The 25017-nt window shown below is 34.8% G+C and overlaps 2 protein-coding genes across 8 annotated transcripts in view; one reads left to right on the top strand and one right to left on the bottom strand.

The window, feature by feature from the left end:
• The window catches only part of LOC123872598 (sphingomyelin phosphodiesterase), a 26868-nt gene extending 11688 nt beyond the window's left edge, over positions 1–15180 (bottom strand). For 4 of the 5 annotated variants that reach the window (XM_045916985.1, XM_045916971.1, XM_045916991.1 and 1 more), the window contains exon 1: positions 7509–7720. In XM_045916985.1, coding sequence (XP_045772941.1) covers positions 7509–7524 — 16 coding nt within the window. In that variant the 5' untranslated portion in view covers positions 7525–7720. Of the gene's footprint in view, positions 1–7508; positions 7721–14947 lie in introns of those variants that run through there. The other variant, XM_045916981.1, reaches the window with a different exon arrangement.
• LOC123872631 lies at positions 6846–25017 on the top strand. 3 transcript variants are annotated; one of them, XM_045917032.1, is made up of 5 exons: positions 6846–7149; positions 22320–23439; positions 23915–24115; positions 24197–24316; positions 24737–25017. In XM_045917032.1, the coding sequence occupies exons 2-5, from the start codon at positions 22371–22373 to the stop codon at positions 24964–24966; spliced, it is 1620 nt and encodes a 539-aa protein (XP_045772988.1). In that variant the 5' UTR covers positions 6846–7149; positions 22320–22370; the 3' UTR covers positions 24967–25017. The 3 variants fall into 3 exon arrangements, with proteins under 3 accessions (XP_045772988.1, XP_045772997.1, XP_045772980.1); XM_045917041.1 differs by lacking the exon at positions 6846–7149 and adding an exon at positions 15264–15380; XM_045917024.1 differs by lacking the exon at positions 6846–7149 and adding an exon at positions 19617–19927.

Here is a 25017-nt window from a genome sequence, read left to right as displayed (position 1 = left end):
CTTCAAGAATTTACTTTAACGTATTTTTTATGTAATAAAATACCTTGACGTAAGGACGACATGATAAATTAATCCGTAATGAAGTATCTCATAAAATTCCTTCTATATAACACACGCAATAAATGTCTCGTAAAATTTGTATTTCTAGTAAACTGTTTGATATTAATTGAATTCTTGGATGAACACAAATCCCAGTGAAAGTAGGCTAAAGAATGATGCTGGCCTACTGCTTACATAAATTATATTACTTACCTACTATATCTAATAAATAGTGGAGTACCTGCACATTGTTGCATAACATTGTTTGTTTATGAGGACAGATTAATCCCCTATGATTTACCCACATCTACTTAATTAATTAGTAATATTTTCTAGGAAGAAAGACTATGGTTATATTATTTAGTATGAATACATACTTCTAATAGATAGGCTAGTCTTTATAAACATTTGTGGAATTGTTGTGGGTAATTGAAAGCAATTACGTAGTAGGTTCCTGCCCATTAGCTACGATGGTATTGAAATACAGATTGTAGCGTGTGAATAAACAACAATATTTTTTATGTTAGGAATTATTAATTGTCCTTGCACTGTCGCCGTGTTTGTCATTACAACAACTACTGCTACATGGTAGATGGTAGTGTCGCGTTTTTTGTGTTTGTTTTTAGGCTTCCGTAGCCGAGGGTCCCAACGGGTCGGGATTATATTAATATGTAGGTATGACCAAACTACTTTACCTTCCTATAATAAGTAGGTAAGTATTTAAGTACCTACGGTACCTACCTAAGATACCCATAGCTCATGTATTTATCGTACCTACAACACTAACATAATACATAATTATTATATTACACCCGCATCTTTAAAATTAAATGCAGAATTCGAATCATATCTATTGAGTATGATGATTTATTTATTACAAAGTTATGTATCCATAGGACTTCATTAAAATTCAGATGCCAAACAGCTAATAAAAAAATACCTTTTTAATTAGGTACTTGTTATAGCATTGTCTTGCGACCACAGAATTGGCCTTCTTATTAGGATTTCTGTGCTCGCGACTAATCATGACCTAATAGGTTTCTCTTCTGCTTGTGCCTCGGAGTGTTACGTACCTAGATCAAAGAAATTTAAGTAGGTAGGGTAACTACATCTAATAATATGTGCACCTAGGTTTCAAAACAACAAAAAAATTAAAAAATAGGTCAAAATATGCACTTTGATTTCCTAATCTAAATTACTAATCATCTATCAAATTTTTAAACTGAGCTTTTGAAAACCTTTTAGTTAGTGTTAGTGCAAAAAATCACTCCCGTATGTGAAATATTGTATTTCACCAGTGATCGGCTTTCCTAGATCTACCTTCTCATTGAGTCAACAAAGAAATGAGTCTAAACTCGACTCAACTGTTATAAGCTGAAGCTTCTTGAGGAGTGTTGGGAAGTCCAAAGACTATCCTGGTTAAGGCTTCAGGTCAAGGTCCCCATATTATTTTAGTGTAATTAGAAATTACTTCCCACTTCAAATCTACCCACTTCAAATCCCAAAGTGGAATTTATATCAAATATCAAGTAGGTATATGAACGAACAACCAGCTGAAAAAATACCTAGCTGATAATCCTCAAATAGAGAATCATCTCGATTAAACACTCCATCGAGTAATAAAACCGCAATCAAGTCCTCCTGTTTGAGTGTTACGATGCCACAAACAGACTCAAAGACACAGACAAAGCTGTCAAACTTAACTCTTTAGTACAAATCGCCCATCTTATTGAGTCGATAAGCCTCGAAGGTTAAAAAAGTAAAAACTTACATTGCTTACACCTATACCTATACTTACTTGTTGCATGTAAGACTGAATTGTGTATAAGTATGATAATTATAAGTCATTTAATATAAGTAGCGTGTGAATTTTTATTAATTATTAAAATACCCATTAATATAGATGGTTAAAGAATAAAGATACAGCTCTTTTTTGTGGTTTTCGTGGTTTACTGTTAAGACTTGTGAGTCAGCGGTTTTTACAGACGCTCCGAGAACACGGACGTGGAGGTCGCCACTTTCTCCCCGCTTCATTGACTCTGTAGGAAAGAAAGTGACGGTTGTATCGCACACACGTTTTGCACATCGAGCAAAATACTGTTGCACTACAATTGATTACACGGCTGGGATAGGTAATTTGAATTCCAATTCTTTATCTCGAGAGTCGAGACAGGCTTTCAGTCACCACGTAGTTTTCAATTTAATATTCTTTTTTTTTAATATATATTATTTACTTATATCAATTAGATGTAATTGCATATTGTGACATTATTTTTAAATATCTTTCTGTATGACATTAAATTAAACCATTAATATGTTTTCTGAATAATAATTAATGGTACTAATTTGTACTACGGAATCAATAAAATAACTAGCTTATGAAAAAAAATTTACTTACTTTTACAGTTTTTTGAAGATATTTACGGATTACGAAAAAAATAAATATGTATACCTATTAGTATAAATAAATCAATCATAGATATATGATTGGTCTTCGCTACGTCAACCAAATATTACTAGTTGGGTCGATCAGCTTGGTCATCCCATTTACAAATGGAATAAAAATCAGAATGTAGGTTTTTGGTAGAATGAAGCAACATAGCACTCGAGTCACTGGATTTAAATTTTTACTAAGTTCGAAAGCTTACTTTGGAAGATTTCGTAACTTGTTTCTCAATTCTCACAAATTAACTTAATCCGAAGTAAGGACTAAGTAGGTATTAAATTGAAACAACTTTCTTCAAGTGGCTCGCTGCCAGCTATAAAGTCGCTTTAAAACTCTTCCACTTTCACTATTTTATTTATACGTGATGTCCTGAATGGTCGTTATTTCGTAAGTATATTAGTATCTATCTAGATATCAAAACTAAAAGAATGTACCTACCTAAGTACCTATACAAATAATATGATGTCTATGTATATTTGGTGCAGAACAGAAACCTAAAACAGAATATTGAATTAGAAATTCAATTTATTTATCAGGGGGGCTCCCATTATATGAAAAAGGATCTGGAAAAAATTTACCCTAGCATGTGGGGTAGGTATCATTGTCTAGAGCTTATTGAGTAGAGTACGAATATATTTTTTATGAATGAATAAGTGAATATACTTTTATTGTACACCACAAAATTAATACAGAAAAAACATATAAAGCAAAACAAAAATATAGGCAGGTAGATCCAATTTGGTGGCCTTATCGCTACCTAGCGATCTCTTCTAGGCAACCAAAATGGTGAAAATTTATTATTATTCTTTTTTATCTTAAAAATAACGAAATGGTGGGCCAAAGTTGTCAGTGTTACACAATTTTTGTGACGGGGTCTATCTCAAAAATTAAACTAGTTATGAATATGTTGTGTATTATGTATCATATTATACGGTATTAAAACAGCAATTAACAATGAAACCAACGATTCATAAAGTAGTTTGTAGCTGTGAACAAAATAAAATAATGTTCGGAACCCTAAAAGAGCGAGTCCCGACTCGCACTTGGCTGGTTTTATACAACGGATAGGCACACCGTGCACAACAATATTAATTAAAGCTTTTAAATTAAAATCTGCAATCAAATTACACCTTGATTAATGGATAGGCATATGAATATGACTTCTAAGGTCCGAGTATTTTTTGGACTCGGAGCCGGATAAGCTATGTTTACCAAGAATCGACTTTGAACCATCTTTCACCACAAACCACTCACGCCATTCTGGATTTCTAGTGAAAATAGACTTGTCGTTTTCGCTTCCTCCGAGTGTATATTTCTATAATAGGCTCTTGAAGAAAACGAGTTTGAGTGGCACCTAAATCATTTAATTTCTACCAGACTTTGATAAAGCTGTTAACTATAAAAAATAGTATAAGCGTAGTCACCAAAAAATTCACCTAATTATGGTAGAGTATTTTAGGAAAACTGTTTCTAAAAAAGTTTGTACATCGCGTAGAACTGAACTAAAAACTAATTCAAAATTTTGATCCTGCGTAGCATTATTTTTTAGAAACATTACCTACTTTTGAAAATATGAGGATAATGTTTTATGAGGATAACTCAAAAAACCATTCATTTCATTGGTCATTCATTGAAAAGGTTTGTAAAAAAAAAAAGGTAGGTAAGTATAATAGATTGTATCTAACTATCGTCTGCACACTGAATGCATATCAATCACATAACTGGCAATACAAAACATTTAGGTACCTATTTTAATTACGTAAACGTGATCGTAATGATATAGATAATATAATACGTTACGAGAAAAATTTAAAGTAAGTTGGATATTATATATTTATGCAAAATATTATTTTAATTAATAATAATCAGTAGAAAACATCAAGATATCCGTATGCATTCAACTTATTTGACGAAATTCTGTTTGTTTCAATTCTTTTAAGTATTATGTTTACCGAAAACTTGTGCCTGCTTCTGCAATCATCCGCATCTCATTTTTAGAAAATAGCAGCGTCTCACGGAACGGTTTATTTAGGGTCAAAGCCGAGTAAGTCATCTGTAAAAGAGGCCAGTCCGCAGATAACGGACAAGGCTAAGGCAAGTGTTTTTCTAGACCTTAGGTACATCTCTCGATTGGAATGATTTTCAAAGATAGGGTATGCCAACCCTATCTTACCCTACCCTAGGTATAGCTAAGAATTATTTATAAAGTAACTGAGTACTATTTACTTTTATATTTTTATCAAGCCATAGATGTTGATGAACCCGCGATTTCATCCACGTGTGAAATCACTTATTTTATTTTAAAACCGCACGTTAACTTCCCAATTTTTCGGGAGAAAAGTAGCATAGGTATGTCCGTCCGTCGGGAATAGGGACGGTTGGGCCGCGAAAACCTAGCAGACAAACAGACAAACACATTTTCGCATTTATAATATTAGTGCGGAATACTGACGTGAAGAAAGTGTCAATTCATATTGTGTCCATTATTAAATTGCACCTAGCGAGTTAACGACTCGCCCCGACCTCGCCCGAGTGGGATTTGTTTTATTGAGCGTCTTCCAATATTTTTTTTTACATACAAACCTTGTCATGGCAGTTAGGCACTTATCCCACTGATGAATATGATTGTAAGAACAAATGAATACAGTAAGCTGATTCTCAATTACGTGACATGACTACATAAACTATCTCTATGCTACATAATATTTCCGATTGTCATTAATGCCATCAGAATGGTCACTGGTTAGAAATGGGATTATTAGAGAATTGGTACAAAAAGTGTTGCAAAATCGGAAGCCATTACCTACAAGTTTCGCAATATCTTACACAAATTCTATTTATCTATTGGATGGTAATAATAATAATTTATAATGATAACTATCAAATGATAGAAAAGTTTAATCCAATCTATAGCACATATAATAATGGTTTAGGGCTTTAGGGGATGTTCTGTAAGTAATCTAAAAGGTAGGTAATTTTAAATCCCAACAATTTTACTACACTTTCGTAAATACTTTCAGTACAAGCTTTACAGAAAAATAAGAATACGTAGGTAATTATTCGAATATATTTTTAAATATATAAATATTTATCCGCTACAAAAAATACTTAATAAATTTGAAGATATTATGGATAGCAATTAGAGAAATGATTCTGATCGCAATTCGTATCTTTTTCTTACTGATCCAAAAAGAAAAGGACAGACAAACTAAATTTAAAACCCGTCATCCCCTCAAGCATCCCCTTCGATAAGTAGAGTTTTTTGTTGTTTAAATTATTTTGCTATTTTGCTTATTATACTTATGTATGCAAATAATTTCTTATTTCATAAAACATTGCGTAATAACGCGATTGAATGCTGTCGTAATTTAATTATTCTGATATAATTGACAGGTGATGTGCCTTGCGGCCTTGCAGCCTAATTCTTTCCAGGTTCCCTTTGTTATGAAATAATCTGCTTTCATTTAGTTCATCGAACTCACTTTCACCTGCATACAAAACATCCATTGTCGTTTGATCTCCACGGAATTCACTTCTATTATATACTCTTTAGCAGCTTCCAGATGGATAACATCGACAGCAAAATATTACTAGATGATGGCCGCAACTTCGTCCGTGTAATATCAAATTAAACCCTGAGAGAACTCTTTGATTTTCCGGGATAAAAAATAGCTTATATCCGTCTCCGGGATGCAAGCCGTCTCTATACCAAATAAATAGATACAGGATCGGTAAACTCGTAATATATAGATGGGCCATGAAAAGCTAGTATACAGATAGACACACTTTCATAAGATTCAGTATGGAAGTATGTTCTATAAATATTTTGAAAAAAAATGACGCGGTTTTGCCGTGCACATGAAAATTGTGGAACCATGACTCTTCGGCGGTGTTCTTCCCATTTCAACATGGGGCTATTCACAGGGCGGATCAACAAATCCTGAAAAGCATTGTCGGTTCCTCTGGTGCTGCAAATGTTTATCAGGTGGACCCGCCTGTTCGTTTGCTCGCTGGGTATGTACCGATATTAAAAAAAGGTTTACATTCTGCCATAAGTATTCCCTAAAGTACAAAATGTCCTTACTACGGCATTAACACAGTGGGTGCAAATAATATCCCCATTCGCAATTTAATTAAGTATATTCGGATCCAAATCAAGAAGTAGTTGTGCAGCTAGATAATTTTATAGAATAAACAATAGCATAATTATAGAGATAGATATGACTACCTATCTCTATAATTATGCTATTGTTTACTCTACATTTGATATATACGAGTACAACTGTTAAGGCCTTATCACCATTGCCATGGCCATCGCCTTTGACTTGCATTTATGTCGTTCGTTTAACGCTACTTACCTAGGACTCCTTATGTCTAAAATTATCTTCGTTGTAGACAATAATTGTTAGGTATACCTACGCTCTTATATGCTCGGTTAGGGGCAAGGTTGGTCACTGAACGCGTAGATTTTCTCATTTGATATTCACTACTCAGGAGTCAGGACTGAGCGTCAGGCTATCAATAAACCAGTCGCGTATAAATAGTGTATGAAGCCGGCCTGGATGACAAGAAAACGTGTGAAACAACAGATACTACTGCGATTGTTTACTAAAAAGTGTAATAGGTACGGTATAGTTCCTAACTCCACTTCAATATATGAAAAGGTAAGATCAAATTTTATCATGTTCGCTATGAACACAATTGCCAACAAACTTCCATCCAACAAACACTGCCGCATTCTTTACGGTTGAAGTATTGTATTCATTTAAAACATGACATTTAAGTGTGTGCGACTATATTATGTATATAGATGTATTAGTTATGTAGAACGTTTAATACATCATTTTGCTTACTTTTGTGAAGGAAGTTGTTGATTTTTAAACTAAGTGCTAAAAACAATTTAACAGGAAGTTTGTTTTCTAGTCCACGCCGAATAGGTATTAATTGATCACAATTAACGTCGTATTTGTTCAATATAATCGTTAATTTTAAAATTGCAAAAGAATAAACTTAAAATACTTACCCCTTAATCCACCCATTTAAGAAGTCATATTTTCAAAGTGAAATCGTGGTCCTAAGAAGGGAGGTATCCTTAAAATCTGATTATTAGATTTTATCTCTTGCAAAATAATGTGTGCTGTATAGGTCCAAAAAAGCATCTAATCAAACGAAGAATAAGACATAAACAAAAATAAAACAAGCTCTCGCCACTTATATTTATGCTCGCTCGTTACGCAGAATATTGCTCGGCTATACTAATGACGCTCAGTATAAAATGAGGCGATAATGTAATTGACCCCATTGGCCTATAACACTGATAAAAGAATATTAGTCTCGAACTTAAATAGATATACTCAAGGTTATCGGACACAATAATATAGTAAAAATCTATGCATACGAACGATGTATATTTTTAGAAAGATCTTTGTCATTCTTTAGTAATGACAAAAGGTATTGTCCTAAAAGCGGGCGTTTTTGGGAATTAAATAACTTTTTTACTTTATTTTATTAACCTCATAGAATTTTTGACGGTTTATTACCATAACTTCTAGAATATAAAAGATTAAGAAAAGAAGAGAATTATAAATCGAAAAATAATAATGCCTAAGTAAAAGATGACTGCCCGTGATGCCATTGCCCACGGATTTGCCTTTTTTTAATTCCGCGGGAACTCTTCCATTTTCAAGATAAAAATTGAGCTATGTCTGTCTCCAGAATTCAAGCTATTCTTTGTGCCAAATTTTATTAAAACCGGATCAATGAAATGACGGATGTATAGATTAAATGTAGATTTTTCTGTATTATGAGTAACGTCAAAGGAATTGTTGAGTCAAAATTATATGGCTGAAAAGAAATACCTACCTATCAATACCTATAGTAGGACCGCAGTAAAAAAGATCAATTCTAAATTGAATAAAAATACAGAATTAGGTACAAACTGCCTATCCGGGAATTACGTGGCCGTCAAATGTCTATGTACATAAATAAGTATTTTCCTTGGTATAATTTCTTAGTCAGTGCAATAAGCATTGCAATGATTAATATAAGAACAGCTAATATAGTTCCTTTTATATATTTAGATAAACAAACATAAGTTATATAGAAATAGGTAGGTACGATTTGTATTTCTATAAACGCATGGACCTTTGTTTAGAAACAATTAACTGCATTTGCTATTGACCGATTTACCTATTTAATAGTAATTATTATTAAAACAGCTAGTGCTTTGTAAACGATATACGTTTTAATTAAATTAATTATTAATTAATTGTTTTTAGCTGCTTAAGTTTTTTTTCTTTATTTTATGTTCTAAATTACAGTGCCCAGTAGATAGGTAGATTAGTTTATTAAAGTATTTTTTTTATATATTTTGTCTTTGTATTAATTTATTGTGACGTTACATCGAATTTATATTTTAAAAATTTAAGTATATTGTAAAGTAGTTAAATTTTTTGTACCTTAAATCTATAGGTACCTAGGTACTTACCTTGTTACAATTTTACCTTACTCGCTTATGAAGTAAGTTAAAGAAATTATTATTAGACTGATTCTTTGTTTTCTTAATTTCATTTTATGTACTTACTTAACAATAAGTAGGTACAAATACATAATAGATATAGATACAATACAATGAATAAATAAACTACTTATCTAAAATACAGCTAGAGCTATAATTAGGAAAATGGACTACGAAAAAATAGTTTTTACGCACGTAAAAAAATTGGCACAAGTATAATAATGATTAGGTACAGCCTACAAACATGACTAAATAAATTAAAAGTGTGTAGATTACGATTCGAAAGATCACATCGTGAATATTAATTAATAGCCAATAGATTGTATTTCTATTCGTAAATTTTCTGTATTCTCATATAATTAGGCCAATTCGTAAGTTGTCCACTCGCGCGACGTCACGGTCAATTCAGATTGTTCAATATTTTTTTAACCCCCGACCCAAAAAGAGGGGTGTTATAAGTTTGACGTGTGTATCTGTGTATCTGTGTGTCTGTGTATCTGTGTATCTGTCTGTGGCATCGTAGCGCCTAAACGAATGAACCGATTTTAATTTACTTTTTTTTGTTTGAAAGGTGGCTTGATCGAGAGTGTTCTTAGCTATAATCCAAAAAAATTGGTTCAGCCGTTTAAAAGTTATCAGCTATTTTCTAGTTTTCTTGTAGAAAAGAAGGTTAGATAACCCTTAGGTTCATAATATTCAAGTGTCAATTGACAAATGTCAAGTTGTCAAGATGGACGTTGCCTAGATATACATAATTATTTATTTGAAAATGATTTGTCGGGGGTGTTGAAAATTTTTAATTTACACTTGTTGTAGGTAATATTTCAATTACCTAATCAAAAATAAACAAACCTACTTCATATATTATCTAGACGTGTACCTACTTGTAGAAACATTTTAAGATAGATACATAGGCATACATAACTGCATACCTACTGCTGACAGAGAAAACCAAAACAGATCCGCTTGAAAGTTTTGCGAGATGAATCAGCAGGTGACATAGTTATGTAATATGTCATTTTATATGGTTTTTATTCCATATTCAGATTTTTATTAGTGAAAAAGTTTCACCGATCCTTGTCAGCTAATATGAGGCATTGGATAAACAATAATGTAATAGGTAATCAATTCTGGTTTGGCTCGCAGTTGAGAGATTGAGCGCATTCATGAACGCTTTATGGCCTTACACGGAGCGCTCTTATGCGTACTTCCTTTGTGTTATTCAAAGCGATATCCCTCACATAGGCATCAAAGGCATAGATAGGTAATAGATATCTCATGTTTCTTCATTAATGGTCCGCGACGAAGAACATACCTACCAACTTGTGTTCTTAATACCGCCTGACCCCCGACACGCTTTCCTTTTGCTGTGACATAACACAAACTTATTATAGACGCCTTTGTAGTCTCACACAGTTATCGATTACGTTTCATATGTGCAATCATGTGTCGACGACACGCGTTTGCATATTGACCTTATCCGCGTTTACGCGATTAAAAAGCTGATCGTTAAATATTTTGTTTTATGTGTTACTAGAGCATGCCCGCGACTTCGTCCGTGGGATTCGATCCCGTGGGAACTTGGCAACTTTTATCCCGGACAATGTTTAATTTTCCGGGATAAAAAGTTGCCAATGTCAATTACAGGGACGCAAGCTACCTCGGTACCAAATATCATACAAATCGGTTTAGCGGATGAGTCTTTAGGAATCCCGCGGAAACTGTTTGATTTTCCGGGATAAAAAGTTGCCAAGTTCCCACGGGATCGATCCCACGGACGAAGTCGCGGGCATCCTCTAGTAACACATAAAACAAAATATTTAACGATCAGCTTTTTAATCGCGTAAACGCGGATAAAGGTCAATATGCAAACGCGTGTCGTCGATGTTCATCCCCGGGAATCGGGATATAAGCTAACTCTGTAGTCTGTACTAACGTTAGAATCGGTTAGACTGTTGGGCCGTGAAAAGGTAGCAGACAGACAGACCGACAGACAGACACAATTTCGTATTTATAATATTAGTATGGATGGTTGTTATTTTCTCAAAAAGAAAGATGGATAATTGTATTTTAGACTAGCTGACCCCCATACCAAGCAAAATTGCGATTGCACAATCTCTTCTCTTACCAATCCCCGAATATGCTGATACTTGCCATCCCAATGTAAATGAGTAGTGACTTAATAAACTTGAGCGCATTTAGAATCTTTGTATACGGTTCATATTTGGACTTCGAAAATATGACCACATTTCAAAATTTCGCTAAAATCTCAAGTAGCTTCCGATTCGCCTTTGCAGGGATCCTCAAATTCTCTCTCTTTTATACGGTGTTCTATTCAATCCTAGTTCTCCTCCTTATCTTAAACAGCGATTTGAGTTTTTAGTCACACTCACTCTCGCTCACCTCGCTCTGATGACAATCGTTCCATGATACTTCCTTCTATTTTAAATAATTTTCTGTTGAAGCTGCTAGATAATGGAACTCCTTACCACTTCATAATAGACGTACGCAATCCATGGCAATATTTAAAAGGCTTGTTAAAGCACACTTTTCCCTCCCTGAATTCTATTTTGGGTTTGGGGTTTGGTAAGTATTTCCAAACGATTTTTGGCATTAGACTTACCTATTTGGTATTTTGGGTAAAGTAAACTTTCATTAGCGCAAAACGACTCAATTTTAATTTTGGCATTTTGCGTCTAATTGGCGTTCTGCCTTTAAACTAGCTCTAAACGGTTTTTAGTATGTTTCCGTATTACTTGTTATTCAGAGCAACAAGTGGACTACATAAAATATTAGAGCCTACTATTTATATGCGATATAAGAATACTTATGTACCTACCCACCTATAACAATTGGTCCCCACTTGTTATTCTGTACTCATCGAAAATCGCCGTTAACCTACTTTGGGCTGCTGATGAAAGTGGGTTCTCAAAGGATGGCACAACTTTATCATTTTAATTTTTAAATAAAGATTCATTTAAAAGAAAACATACCTACCTAGTTGCTGATAAACGAATACATATCTAATGTAAAACATTTTGTACTTAACTAGTGACCCGCCGACTTAGCACGGGTAGCTCATTACATTTTTTGTAGAGATCTCTTAGTAAAAAAAAAATAAAGCCTATGTCACTGAATAATGTATAGTTTTTTACTGGTGAAAGAATTTTCAAAATCCATTCAGTAGTTCCAGAGATTACTTCCTACAAACAAACTTACAAACTTTACCTCTTTCTAATAAGTATTATTATAGATTAGTATAGACTAGTTGTGTAAACCGAATGAATCCTACAGTAGTTTTTGAGATTAGCGCGCACAAACAGACAAACTCAGCGGAGGAATTTGTTTTATACCTAGGTAGGTAGGTACTTAGTGATTAAATTTTTTATTATTCTCGGCATTTGATGAAATGAATGAATCGCGGTAGACATTGAAGACACTTTTACACACAGATTTTCCTTTCAGCCAAGTTTCAAAATAAATATAATTCTTTGAAATTTCTTTACATTGCAAGTATATAGTATCGTCAACATCACAAACCTATCGCCGGCTCACTACTGAGCACAGCTCTCCACGCAGAATAAAAAGGATTTGCCATAGTTGGCAGACTTTACACACCTTTAAGAACATTAGGGGAAAACTGTAAGGCATGCATCTCACGATGATTTCCCTTACCGTTAAATCAAGTTATATTTAATTGCTTCAGACGTACATAGCTCTGAAAAGTTAATGGGATCGAACCTCCGACCCTCCGAATACATAATCATTATTATCACCGCTCAGTATGTACAGTAGACCTATACTCGCTCAGTACAGTATACTCGCTAAGTAGGTATAGCAAGAGCCCGTGTGTGTATCCATCCTAATTTCTAAGATGGTATCTCTACATAGTGGTTCCCTAGCTATCAAAGAACCTAGACGCACATTCGTAGTCTATAAACTAAAACTACTTATCGTCGCGTCGCGCGCGTCGTCGTCGTTTAGCGAGCGTTTTAGAAAATAGAAAACATAATAATATTATAATGCCCATTACCCTTTACACCTGAAAGGCGCATAACGTACAACTCGCCACTCAGGGCAGCATACAAATTATATTTTGGTCAGCAAAAACCTGTTATCCATAAAAATGTGAGTTCGTTTAATTGAATCACAACGTAAGCAAAAATCGCGAATGATATTGACTGAGAAACGTGGTGAAGCCTTCACTTCAGTCGATGTCGTTTCGATTACTATCTAAAGTGGGACATAACTCCATTAGCCTACTCGCATTTTGACGACAACCAGTCACAAGAAAGCACAAAAAATATTTTTAAGTATATTTAGAAAAAATATGAAAATATACCTATCTCAGCCGAATAACGGTACTTGAACGCCGTTACTTTGTGAGAAATATAGTTTTTACAATTAATATTTATTATCCATACCTGCTTCCTAATACCTATTATAAATGCGAAAGTCTCTCTATTCCTCTGTCTGATACATTTTCGCAGCCCATCTGATTAACCGATTTTGACATTTGGTCCAGATATAGCTCGCATCCCAGATACGGACATAATCTGCTTGTATATCCCCTGAAATCAGGTAAATAAGTAGCTAGCTAGATAGCTAGATAGGTAGGTATAGTCCGCTTAGTAATACTAATTATAGGCAAGTATACAATATTATAATAGTCACAAAATATACTGCTCCAATTCTTTTTAGGGTTCCGTACCCAACCCGTAAAAACGCAGCCCTATTAATGTCAGGCTGCTGTCTATCGATCTGTCTGCCTGTCCATCTGTCTGTCGGTCCGCCGGCCACAAGTCTCTAGCTCGTCGACGAAATGAGTTACAAATCTGAAATTTTGATATTTAGTGTAGAACGTTGATCCGAAACCAAATATTGAATTAGAATTTTAATTGAATTATTTATCAGGGGGGCTTCATCCACACATTTTCTTACCCTAGTCTGTAGGGTGTCATTGTTTAGAGCTCGAATATATTTCCTTTTTTATTTAAAAAAAATTGAATTAAGATTGTAAGTTTTAAGCCATTTTTGTGACGGGGGTTATCTCAAAAACTGAACTAGTTAGGAATATGAAATTTCGGTATATTATGTACCATATACTGTATTTAAACAACAAATACTGAAAATAACGATTTATGAAATAGTTTGTAAACTTTGACCAAAACAAACGAACAATTTTTTGGGTTTCCTTTCACGTTTTATTGCGAGCTAGAACAGCTCGGAAAAGAATTATTTCATATATACACCCAAAATATGATATTCATAATTATGTACGGAACCCTAAAAAGTGAGATCCGACTCGCACTTGACTGGTTTTTTATGTTTTGATGATAACATTCTGTACAATATAATTGTAGGCATGTACATATTATAATGTTAGCCTGTATGTATATTAATAATAATAAGCAAAGAGATGTTTTATTCGTAAATCGTATTTCATCATTCTTGGCCGGTAGCCCAGCTATACGTAGGTGAAAAATCAATCAATTAAATTATTATATTTATATTATAATAATCACTAACCCAATTTTTCCTGTACCTACATATTACATATTAGGTAGGTAGGTATAGGACGTGTTATGTAGACAGAGTAGAGCCCGTCAGTATAATGTTGATGCCAATACAAAAGCATTATAGGTAGGTAAAGTAATTATCTATAAGTAATGCAATTTCGTTTTACATTTTTTTATGCTAAACTACCTACGACTCTTATCTGCAAAAAGTGTAACGACTGTCGCGTAATTTTATTTATTACGTGTGGGCTCTTTGAGTGTGTGAGTGGGTAAGATTAATTTAAAGGCACTTAGTATTAGTAATGGTACACACAATGGATGATGGTACATTCTACGTGGTGTCCAAATGGGTTCGTTAATAATCCAATAGAACAATGAACAAGACATTAAAACGTTATTTCCATTAAATCCAATTATCTAGCTCACCTTAGCAATAAACAACCAGTTCCTCATGAAGTTTCAAGATCGCAGAGAAGTGAGCGCGCGTCGATCAGTACGCCAACAATAACATTTCACTAGTTTTCGTGCAGAACTAATAAAAATTTCGCATTCACATACTAATTCTTTTCGAGAGAAATTGCGCGGTTTACGTATTACGCGCAGGCTGCGGGCCAGAGCAGTGAGCACTGAGGCGCGGTAACGGGCGAGGTACACAACCGCACGCGGCGCGCGCAGTGAGAGTTGTCAGTTCTGGCTTCCTCCAGTTGCGTGTTGAGCACCAGTCGCAATACAGCGATGGAGACCGCGGCTGCATCCGCGAGATGCTACACCTGTGCCGCAGTGGTGCAGCGCGCGCGCCCCGACCGCCCCACGTGCGTACTACCGTACGTACGCGAAATTGCTAAAAACTTCCTGTTATGTAAGATATTTACCCCAATATCATACATGAGCTCCCATTTTCATCATTAACAACAACTAGCACTTGTAGTCATGTTGTATGTTCGGTAGACTTACTTTACTAGTAAATCAACTTTTCCATAATAGAGTTCTACGACACGCGCGACGGGAAAACCTAATCCAAGCGGAAAATTACATACAGTTAGTTATCTAGAAATATTTGCAAATAAGGGCACGATTTGAAAGCTTAATACTTGATTCATATCGAATGATTACTATGTACCAACATAACCAGTAGGTAGGGAGGTACAAAGAGTTCGTTGTACCAACATGGTTTTTTTGGTACTTAGTTTAAATGTACGATGCATCAAATACAATATAGCCCTTCAAAGATCCGAGGCGGCTTCATTAAATGAGATCCCTGATCTGTTTGTTTTTTAGATTTGTTCGTTTTAATTTTTAAGAAAATATGCTCACTAATAATGAAAAACTAACAGACCATCAATAACCAGATATATATATATATATATATCTAGGCATATATATATATATATATATATATATATATATATATATATATATATATATCATAGGTATAGGCACTTTACCTACGAGTACTTAGTATCGCAAGCGAAGAGAGTGCACTTTCTAATAAGATTTTAAGAGAAAAGGCATAAACTACAGTTCGCAGCCCCTGGTTATCACCTATAATATTTTAAGAACCTATTCCAAGGGGATAGATACTTGTGTAATGCAAAAAACCGGCCAAGTGCGAGTCAGACTCGCGCACCGAGGGTTCCGTACTCGGGTATTCTTTCCGACATTTTGCATGATAAATAAAAAACTATTATGCCTAAAAATATATAAAAATCTGTTTTAGAATGTACAGGGAAAGTACCAGTAGCCAGTAGTATAAGTACCCTTTCATATGATAGCCCAGTTCGTACTTATAGTTTCTTCGTACTTTGAAAATTGATATCACAAAAACCACAAACCAAATTTTTTTGTGTGAAATACATTTCTTTTGTTTGTGGATTAAATGATGGAACGGAGTTGTAGAATACGTCTTTATTTGGTGCAGGCTTATGGTCGACCCCATATAAGAACTAAACAGTAATTATATCGAAATCTTACATGTAACCACAAATTCACGGTTTTCAGATGTATTCCTATAGTTGTGTTATAAGACCTACCTACCTGTCCATGATTCTAGGTCAACAGGAAGTACCCTATAGGTTTTCTTGACAGACACGACAGACGGACAGGACGGAGCCTTGTAGTGAAATTCAGCATCAGCAACTCAAATATTATATTAGGAAAATGTAGTAACCTATTTTACAAAAAAAAAAAAAAACAATTATATTCTAATTAACATATTAACATACAAAACAAAAATATCAATTAAGTATTATAAAATTAAATCGCCAATTTGATACCAGCAACAATAACCCAATTTAATTACCCTACTCTACTCGTAGGTATGTTGTGCTCTACATTTAAATTTTGACTAGATTCCGATAAAATCCAGGTACTTACTAGTTTTATCAAAATATCTGAATATATATGACAAGTGTAAATTAAAAATTTATAACACCCCTGACAAGTGAAGGTCACAGTAACAAGAAAAGAGCTGATAACTTCCAAACGGCTGAACCGATTTTCTTGGATTATAGCTAAGAACACTATCGATCAAGCCACTTTTCAAACAAAAAAAACTAAATTAAAATCGGTTCATTAGTTTAGGAGCTCCGATGCCTCAGAAAGATACACAGATATACACGTCAAACTTATACATATAACACCCCCCTTTTTGGGTCGGGGGTTAAAAAGGAAAAGCTGACTGACTGACTGACTGATCTATCAACGCACAGCCCAAACTACTGGACGTAGGACGTAGACATCCGCTAAGAAATATTTTTTATAAATTCCACCCCTAAGGGGATAAGATAGGGGGTTTTTTGTGTAGTCCACGCGGGCGAAGTCACCAGGAGAACATAAGCTAGTTTTTTTAATTATATACTACTTAGATGATGAAATCTTTGAGATTTCGGTGTACATAGGTAGAAAAACACAACTCCTTTTTAAAAGTCGGTTAAAATGTAGCCTATGTTACTCCTTGGTTGATCCTCTTCTTACATGTGAAAGTCACGTCAAAATATGTTCAGCCGTTCCGAAGATTAGCCCGTTTAAAAAGACGGATAGACAGAAAAAAAATTAAACACGTGTGATTCAGTTAAGGTACAATACAAACAAATAACCATATTAATATGACGTAGTTATTCCGAAATTCCAGATATATACATAGACTACAGGCCCATGTTTAAAAATGGGTGGGTCATATGAACCACCAGGTGACGTATACAGGACGATATAAGAGCATAAAATAATAAGTTTCAGCACTATGCCGTCACTTGTAAGCTGTCCAACAGAGTGCTGGTGAGAATTGAAAAGTGCAGGTAGAGTGAGTACATTTTGGTCATATATTTTTGTACGGCATTTTTACCATCGATAGATCCATGAAAAATAATAAGAAAGCGCGCAGTGCCGTAAAAAAATGGTGCGCCACAAAGTCAGTAAATGTTTTGATTTTCTGACAATTTCCGGGGTAAATTTGGTCATTTAATTCTGTACGGCACTAGTTTCATACTGTTTCAATACAGCCTCTAATCCATTATTCCGCAACGCCGTACAAAAATCATGCGACAAGGGGAAAAAATTGAGGGTAGCAACCCCCTCTCTTTCCGTGGTCCGGGGGGTGATTTGAAACAACATAAAATTAATTTATTTTGAAAGTGTTTTATGCATAGATAATATTTTTTTACATGCCGTACATTTTCGTTGGTCCAAAGGTTTGTAGGGGATGTGGATATTATATACACACCCGTTCACTTCAGTTAGACGGCATAGTGATTTTATCATATTATCAATTGTTCTCTTCAAAAATATGTTAATGCCGTACAGTATCAGATGGCCATAAAGTACTACCCTTAAAATGGTAGCGTCATTTTCATCAGCCTAAAAGATATGGTCTGCATTAAAATGTACGGCATAATTTTTTCCTAATTTATTTATCTTAATACTATTTAAAACAAGGGAAAAGCGTAGAAAATTGCTATATTTTATTAATCTATGAATATTTAAACTTTTGCAATAATTTGAAAAATTTCAGTTTTTGTATTTATCTATAATTGTTTTTAGAACAGTTTCTTTTGAACGGCAATACTATATAACAATAGTATTTTACACTATCATGTTAAAAAAAAAGTTGCCGTACAGAGTCAAATGATTTTACAGCTTTAAAAATTAAGTATACCATGAAATTAAGATAATTATTGATACACATTCAAATGAACACTAATTTTTTTACGGCATTATTTTTAATAGTACTTTTGAGTGCTAGATAATGTTTTGGAACCAAAGCCGTACTTTCTCAAATCACTCCCCGGACCACGGAAAGAGAGGGGGTTGCTACCCTCAATTTTTTCCCCTTGTCGCATGATTTTTGTACGGCGTTGCGGAATAATGGATTAGAGGCTGTATTGAAACAGTATGAAACTAGTGCCGTACAGAATTAAATGACCAAATTTACCCCGGAAATTGTCAGAAAATCAAAACATTTACTGACTTTGTGGCGCACCATTTTTTTACGGCACTGCGCGCTTTCTTATTATTTTTCATGGATCTATCGATGGTAAAAATGCCGTACAAAAATATATGACCAAAATGTACTCACTCTACCTGCACTTTTCAATTCTCACCAGCACTCTGTTGGACAGCTTACAAGTGACGGCATAGTGCTGAAACTTATTATTTTATGCTCTTATATCGTCCTGTATACGTCACCTGGTGGTTCATATGACCCACCCATTTTTAAACATGGGCCTGTAGTCTAACACTTTAATTTTATTTATTAGTATACCTAGATTTCTACCATTGGCTGATTGATAATGAGGAATTAGTAGTATTATAATAGGGAGCAAATCATCAGCTCATGATGTGCCATCAGCGAAGGGCATACATCCTGTCTAAACATCTATAGGTAAGGTTCCTATGGTAAAACCTTCCTAGCCAGTGAGAGGACCTACAACCTTTATCTAATGTACTGAATACCTACTTAGTAAAATTAAGTTTGTACCTAAATAAAATATTCCTTACTCCTAAATATCATATAATCAATAGGTAGGTACTCATACCTATAATGCAAAGTTGTTTCCTAGTATAATTATTGCGCTCGTCTGAAGGGTTGTAAAGGGAACATGTGTTCATTCAGTTACGAGCTGTTACTCTTGGCTGAGCACGGGAGGACTTCGAGCGCACCATACTGCTAACCCCATCATTTTTCCCTTTCCTTGTAGTAATGTTGTTGTATTTACGTCTCTCTCGTTTAACGGTTACGGTATTCAGGGTGCTGGTGTTGGTGCAAAGTTGTTTAGACGTTGTCAGCGGCAACGGTAGTCCGATACATGGCACGCCGATGCACAGCACCTAGACGTGTTGAAGCCTTCTTCTCGGTAGTACCGTTTGTCTTGATGTTAAACTTGAAAGTGCACCACTCTCTCCTCAAGGCACGTAAGTGAAATTATTTTTGAATTTCGATCTTATTTATTGAATGATTTGCAATCATTTTAATTAATTTTTTTGTTTTATATTATGTAAATGAATAAGTGGCATAGAAAAAGCTCAGTATATAAGCAAATAATAATTATATGGATAGCGAAATAACAGTTTATTGGATACAAGTTCAGCACTTTTTTTTATAATAATTTTTTAAGCTGCCTTTAGTTTAGGCAAAGGTTACTCAATTAGTAACCTTTGCCTAAACTAAAGGCAGCTTATATAACACCTTTCATTGACACACATATCTCGAGCTAGTGTGATGTGATATTAATTTGGATCTAATTCCATAGCTGTTGTGCCTAAAATATTGAAAGTGCTACCTCTGTCTGTGAGTAGCTATAGGTATTTAAATTCATTCATAACTATAAGCCGTTAAAAGTATTTTTAGTATAGCTTTTTTGTAAGAAGAAATCATTAGAAAACTTGCTATGCCAGTTCTGTAGTTGCATACCTATTTGACTTTCGACCTACGTGGAATATAGACATCATACCAACTGTAACTCTCACTACGGTACTACTTAGATACACTGGGTGCTTCATCTTGCACCAGTTATCTACTTTACATCTATGTCGATAAAATGCCGGAATTCCGCATTTGTTAAGATAACCGTTCAATTTGTTTTTTTTATTGAATGCTGTATAACTTTAATGAAGCTTTGTACAAGTTATTGGAGAGTTCAAAAAGTTGCGGAACTTTTTAAATGGGGAAGATTCTCGCCCCATCGGAATAGAACAATTTATTTTATTGGAGTCTACCTACTACTTGCCTACATTACCTACCTACCTCTAAATAAATACACGCTATTTGGGAACGGGAAAGAACAGGAAAGAAGTGATCTTATTTTGTTTTGTCAATAAAGTGATCAACTTTTATGTAGAAGGTAACTTACTACACCTGTAAGTGTCAATAAACTAGCCGAGTCCAAGTCAGACGCACTTTCCGAGGGTTCCGTACATTGGGGTGCCAGCCAGGCAACCTGCCAGTGTGCCTGGGTGCTGTTGGTCTCTTATGGATGCGTCCGAGGGGAAGAGCAGTATTCGGGCCTGTGCACCCCGGTAACACGGTTAATAATTTCTCTTCGTTGATATTGTTGGCAATGGCTAATAACCTGGCAGGGGGGAAGGTTTCTCTGCGTGCCCTTCTGACTAGCAGAGGGCACAGTGGCCCAGCGACACGCAAGAGCACCGCTGGGTTTTTAGGTATTCACAATTTCGTGGGCGTAACCGCATTTCCCAGCGATAAAAAAAAACTTTGGAGATAACGGAGGAACGAAATTATATTGTAGACATTTTTTTCTTACTAGGTACATATTATATCCATGCAAAAAATCACGCTGATCCGTTGCTCCGTTACAGCGTGATTGTAGGACAAAATATCACCAAACCAATATTACAGACAAACACATTTTCGCATTTAGTAGTGTTCCTACCTACCTAATATGGGTTATTTTTTAATTCTTTCATTCGCATTATACATATCTAAGATAATATGGCAGGCATCTTTTAAAAACATTTTCTTTCGGGTCAATAGCATTTAGGTACCTAGTTACTGAAATAAGCAGTTGTGACGTACAGATGAACAAAGTCACGTGTCCTTTTTACCATTTAGGGAACCTTAATATTTTTTTGAAATAATTTGTACCTACCTAATATTGTAATATTATTATAACAACCTAAATCTATACTAATATTATAAAGGGGAAACCTTTGTATTTTTGTATGTTTGTATTGAATAGGCTCAAAACCTACTGGATTTCAAAATTTCTTTTACCATTACTTAGAGGGATTCTTCCGAATCCGTATAGGCTATATTTTATCCCGGAAAATAGAAAAAATAAATGTCCACCCGTGCGAAGCCGGGGCGGGTCGCTAGTGCAATATACATACCAAGTACAAATTTTTCTTCTGGGTTAAGAACACACTATTGCTTGGTAAATAATATATTTACCTCGTATTAGGTAACGTTTAAAGACTTATAAAGGGACCCAGCAAGTAATTAAATGAAACATGATCGTATTACAAACAGCACCTAAATTAAACTTGAGCATGCAAAGTGAAACCAATGGTCATTTACCTTTAGCAGAGTGAACTAGAGTAAGGGAACTCTCGGTTTGATCCTCAATCGACGATATATCAAACATTAGGTTATGGTGACGTAAAATCAAAGAAAAATAGTTCTACCTATAGCGTCAAATGTACTTAACATTTGACGCCTGCCAGTGACGTCGAGGCCTCAACATTTTGTTAGGAGTTCCCTACCGTCGTGAACTGCTGTGTTTTTAGCGTCAATAATATTTACTTACCTGCGAAAAAATCGACTTAAATAAGTATTCCTTTGTTTCAGATATGTACGTGAGATTTTTTTTAGAAAAATGATATTATAACAACAAATAAAATGACAGTAACGAGTAATGCTAGCGATAACTTAACACATTCGGGATGCGTACTTGATGAATCTTCAAACTGGAATACGTTGTACTGCTCACATCTTTGGTCAAACAGCCATGCGAGAAAAGCCATTATTAATGGGCCTAATAAGGACAATAAAGTAATTAAATATTGCTATACGTGTAGAGGCAAAATAAGAAATTATGGGATTACACCTCCAAAGGCAAATTTTTCTCCAAACAATCATTCGACTCCAAAAGTAAATACATCGCAATCTTTTATTGAAACCCATACAAGTGGATTGGTCGAAAACAACTTAGATAGCTTTAATTATTTAGATAAATCAGCTAAAGATAGAAAGACATCGATTACTGATATTAACATAAATAATTCAGAACTGTCCCAATACATTCCGACTATATCACGACAAATTGATGTCAGTTTTCGACGGAAATATACAGGTACACAATATGATTTGTGCACTACAGATTTAAGCCAACGCAGACTGAGAAAAGGCTTGAGAGGTATTGGATGTATAGTAAATTTCTCATTGACTGAAAGTCCTAAGACAAAAAGAACACAAATTCAAGCGTGCTCAATATGTGTGATGATTATTGCAATAGTAGTTATAAGTTTGGTATTAGTTAACTATACAACTCTCAGTTTTATGCCTAACGCGAACACTACTAGTACAATTTTAGTGCCAACTGAAAATATAGACGTTAATGAAACATCTTCAGCTATTGTCAGTATATCAGCAGATTTAGCAGCGATAACCGAAATCACTGAGAAAATTGGTACAAAAATTGGCTCAACCGATGACCCTTTTCTATTGACCACTACTAAAAATATTACTCATAATAATATAAGCAACATTATATTAAAAATACGTAAGAATATTAAAACATATCCAAAGGATACAAAGAAAGGCTACGAAAGTAAAATGCCAAAAGATATCATAAACAGAGATTTGACTCAAAAATTTTGCTCGTGCCAAAAAAATGAAGTTTGTATGTTAGACGAGATAAACGGTGTATCAATTTGCAAAATTGCCCTTGATATGGATGATCCTACAGGTACTTATCGCTAATTTAATGCATGGAAGTAATGTTATATTAAGGTTTTTTTTAAATTATCAGTAAGTAGGTACCTAACCAGGCATATTGCCAAGCGTTCATATTGCTGTGGTCAAGTTAATGTTTTAATAAATTATTATTTGTAATGTATTAATTGTTATGTAAAGGAAAATCTCCAAAGGGGATTTTCTTTACATAACAAAGATCTTCAGCCCTTTGAGAAAATAATATAATACTTCAGGCCCATCATTCCATAAGAGAAACTTATGCGTACCATACCTAATTTATCAATGGTTTCACTCTCAGACCAAAACCACCAAAACTGACAATTCAAACAATATTTATCTGAGATAAAGCCTACAAAGAGGCCATACAAATGTTGGTTTCCATCAAGTGTATAGACATAGGGGTGCATATTGTGTAGGTATCCTATAATAATCCTCAATAAATTTACTATGTAAAATATCTTCTACAGGATGTGGTGGATTGTGCGCCATGGAGACGGAAGCTTGCCAACTTGTAGACAGAGTTCGTGGAGTGCGCGTCTGCCGATTGTTAACTCAAGTGACATGCTCGCCTGAAGACTGGCGATGTAGAAACGGTTTTTGCGTACCTTCTACTGCTCGATGTGATGGATCCATCCAATGCTATGACCGTTCAGATGAAATGCACTGTGGTATGAAAAAATAGATAATTCTTATTTTAAAATTATTTAATTAACTGAACGAATTACACAATTTTGTTTTCTTTTTTACAGATTGTGATCTAACAAAACAATTTCGTTGTGGATATTCGATATCCTGTTTTTCCAATAAAAAAATGTGTGATGGATTGATTGATTGTTGGGATGGTTATGATGAACTTAACTGCACTACAGGTTAGAAACACAATTAGATAAAAATATGTATATACATAGACTGCTAAAATCATAATCCTTTTATGGCTTTACCGTAGTCTGGTTAAAAACAAGTAGAAAACGGGAGAGCACAAGTAAAGGAAAAAATCCAAAAACCGTGAATTTGTGATTATACCACACAAAAAAATCAATAAAATGTGTTCATGAACAAATAATTAGTATTTTCAATTTTCATAGTAAGATTACTATACCAAGTGGAGTATCATAATATGAAAGGGCTTTCCTGCATATTCTAAAACAGATTTTTATTTATTTTTATGTATAATAGTTTTTGATTTATCGTACGAAATATTGAAAAAAACACCCGAGTACGGAACTCTCGGTGCGCGATTCTGACTCGCACCTGGCCGGTTTTCTTTCAAAATAATTGTCTGTTTCCAGAATGTCCTGAAGATCAATTTACATGTACCGACGGGCAGTGTATAATGTCGTCGAGATTTTGTGACGGCTTGGCGGATTGTGCGGACGGCAGCGACGAGCCGCAGGGCTGCGACGCGGCGTGCGGGACTCACGAGATACAGTGCAAGAACACCCGTTGTGTACCGCGCGGTTTGCGGTGTGATGGACAAGACGATTGCGGAGATGGCTCAGATGAATCTCATTGCTCTTGATTAATATCGTATTGGACCAGCCGGGGTGGTTAGCTGACTTAGGTCCAGATC

This window comes from Maniola jurtina, chromosome 2, assembly GCF_905333055.1.
Source record: "Maniola jurtina chromosome 2, ilManJurt1.1, whole genome shotgun sequence".
Taxonomy (NCBI): Eukaryota; Metazoa; Arthropoda; class Insecta; order Lepidoptera; family Nymphalidae; genus Maniola; species Maniola jurtina.
This window is presented reverse-complemented; position numbering and strand designations above follow the sequence as displayed.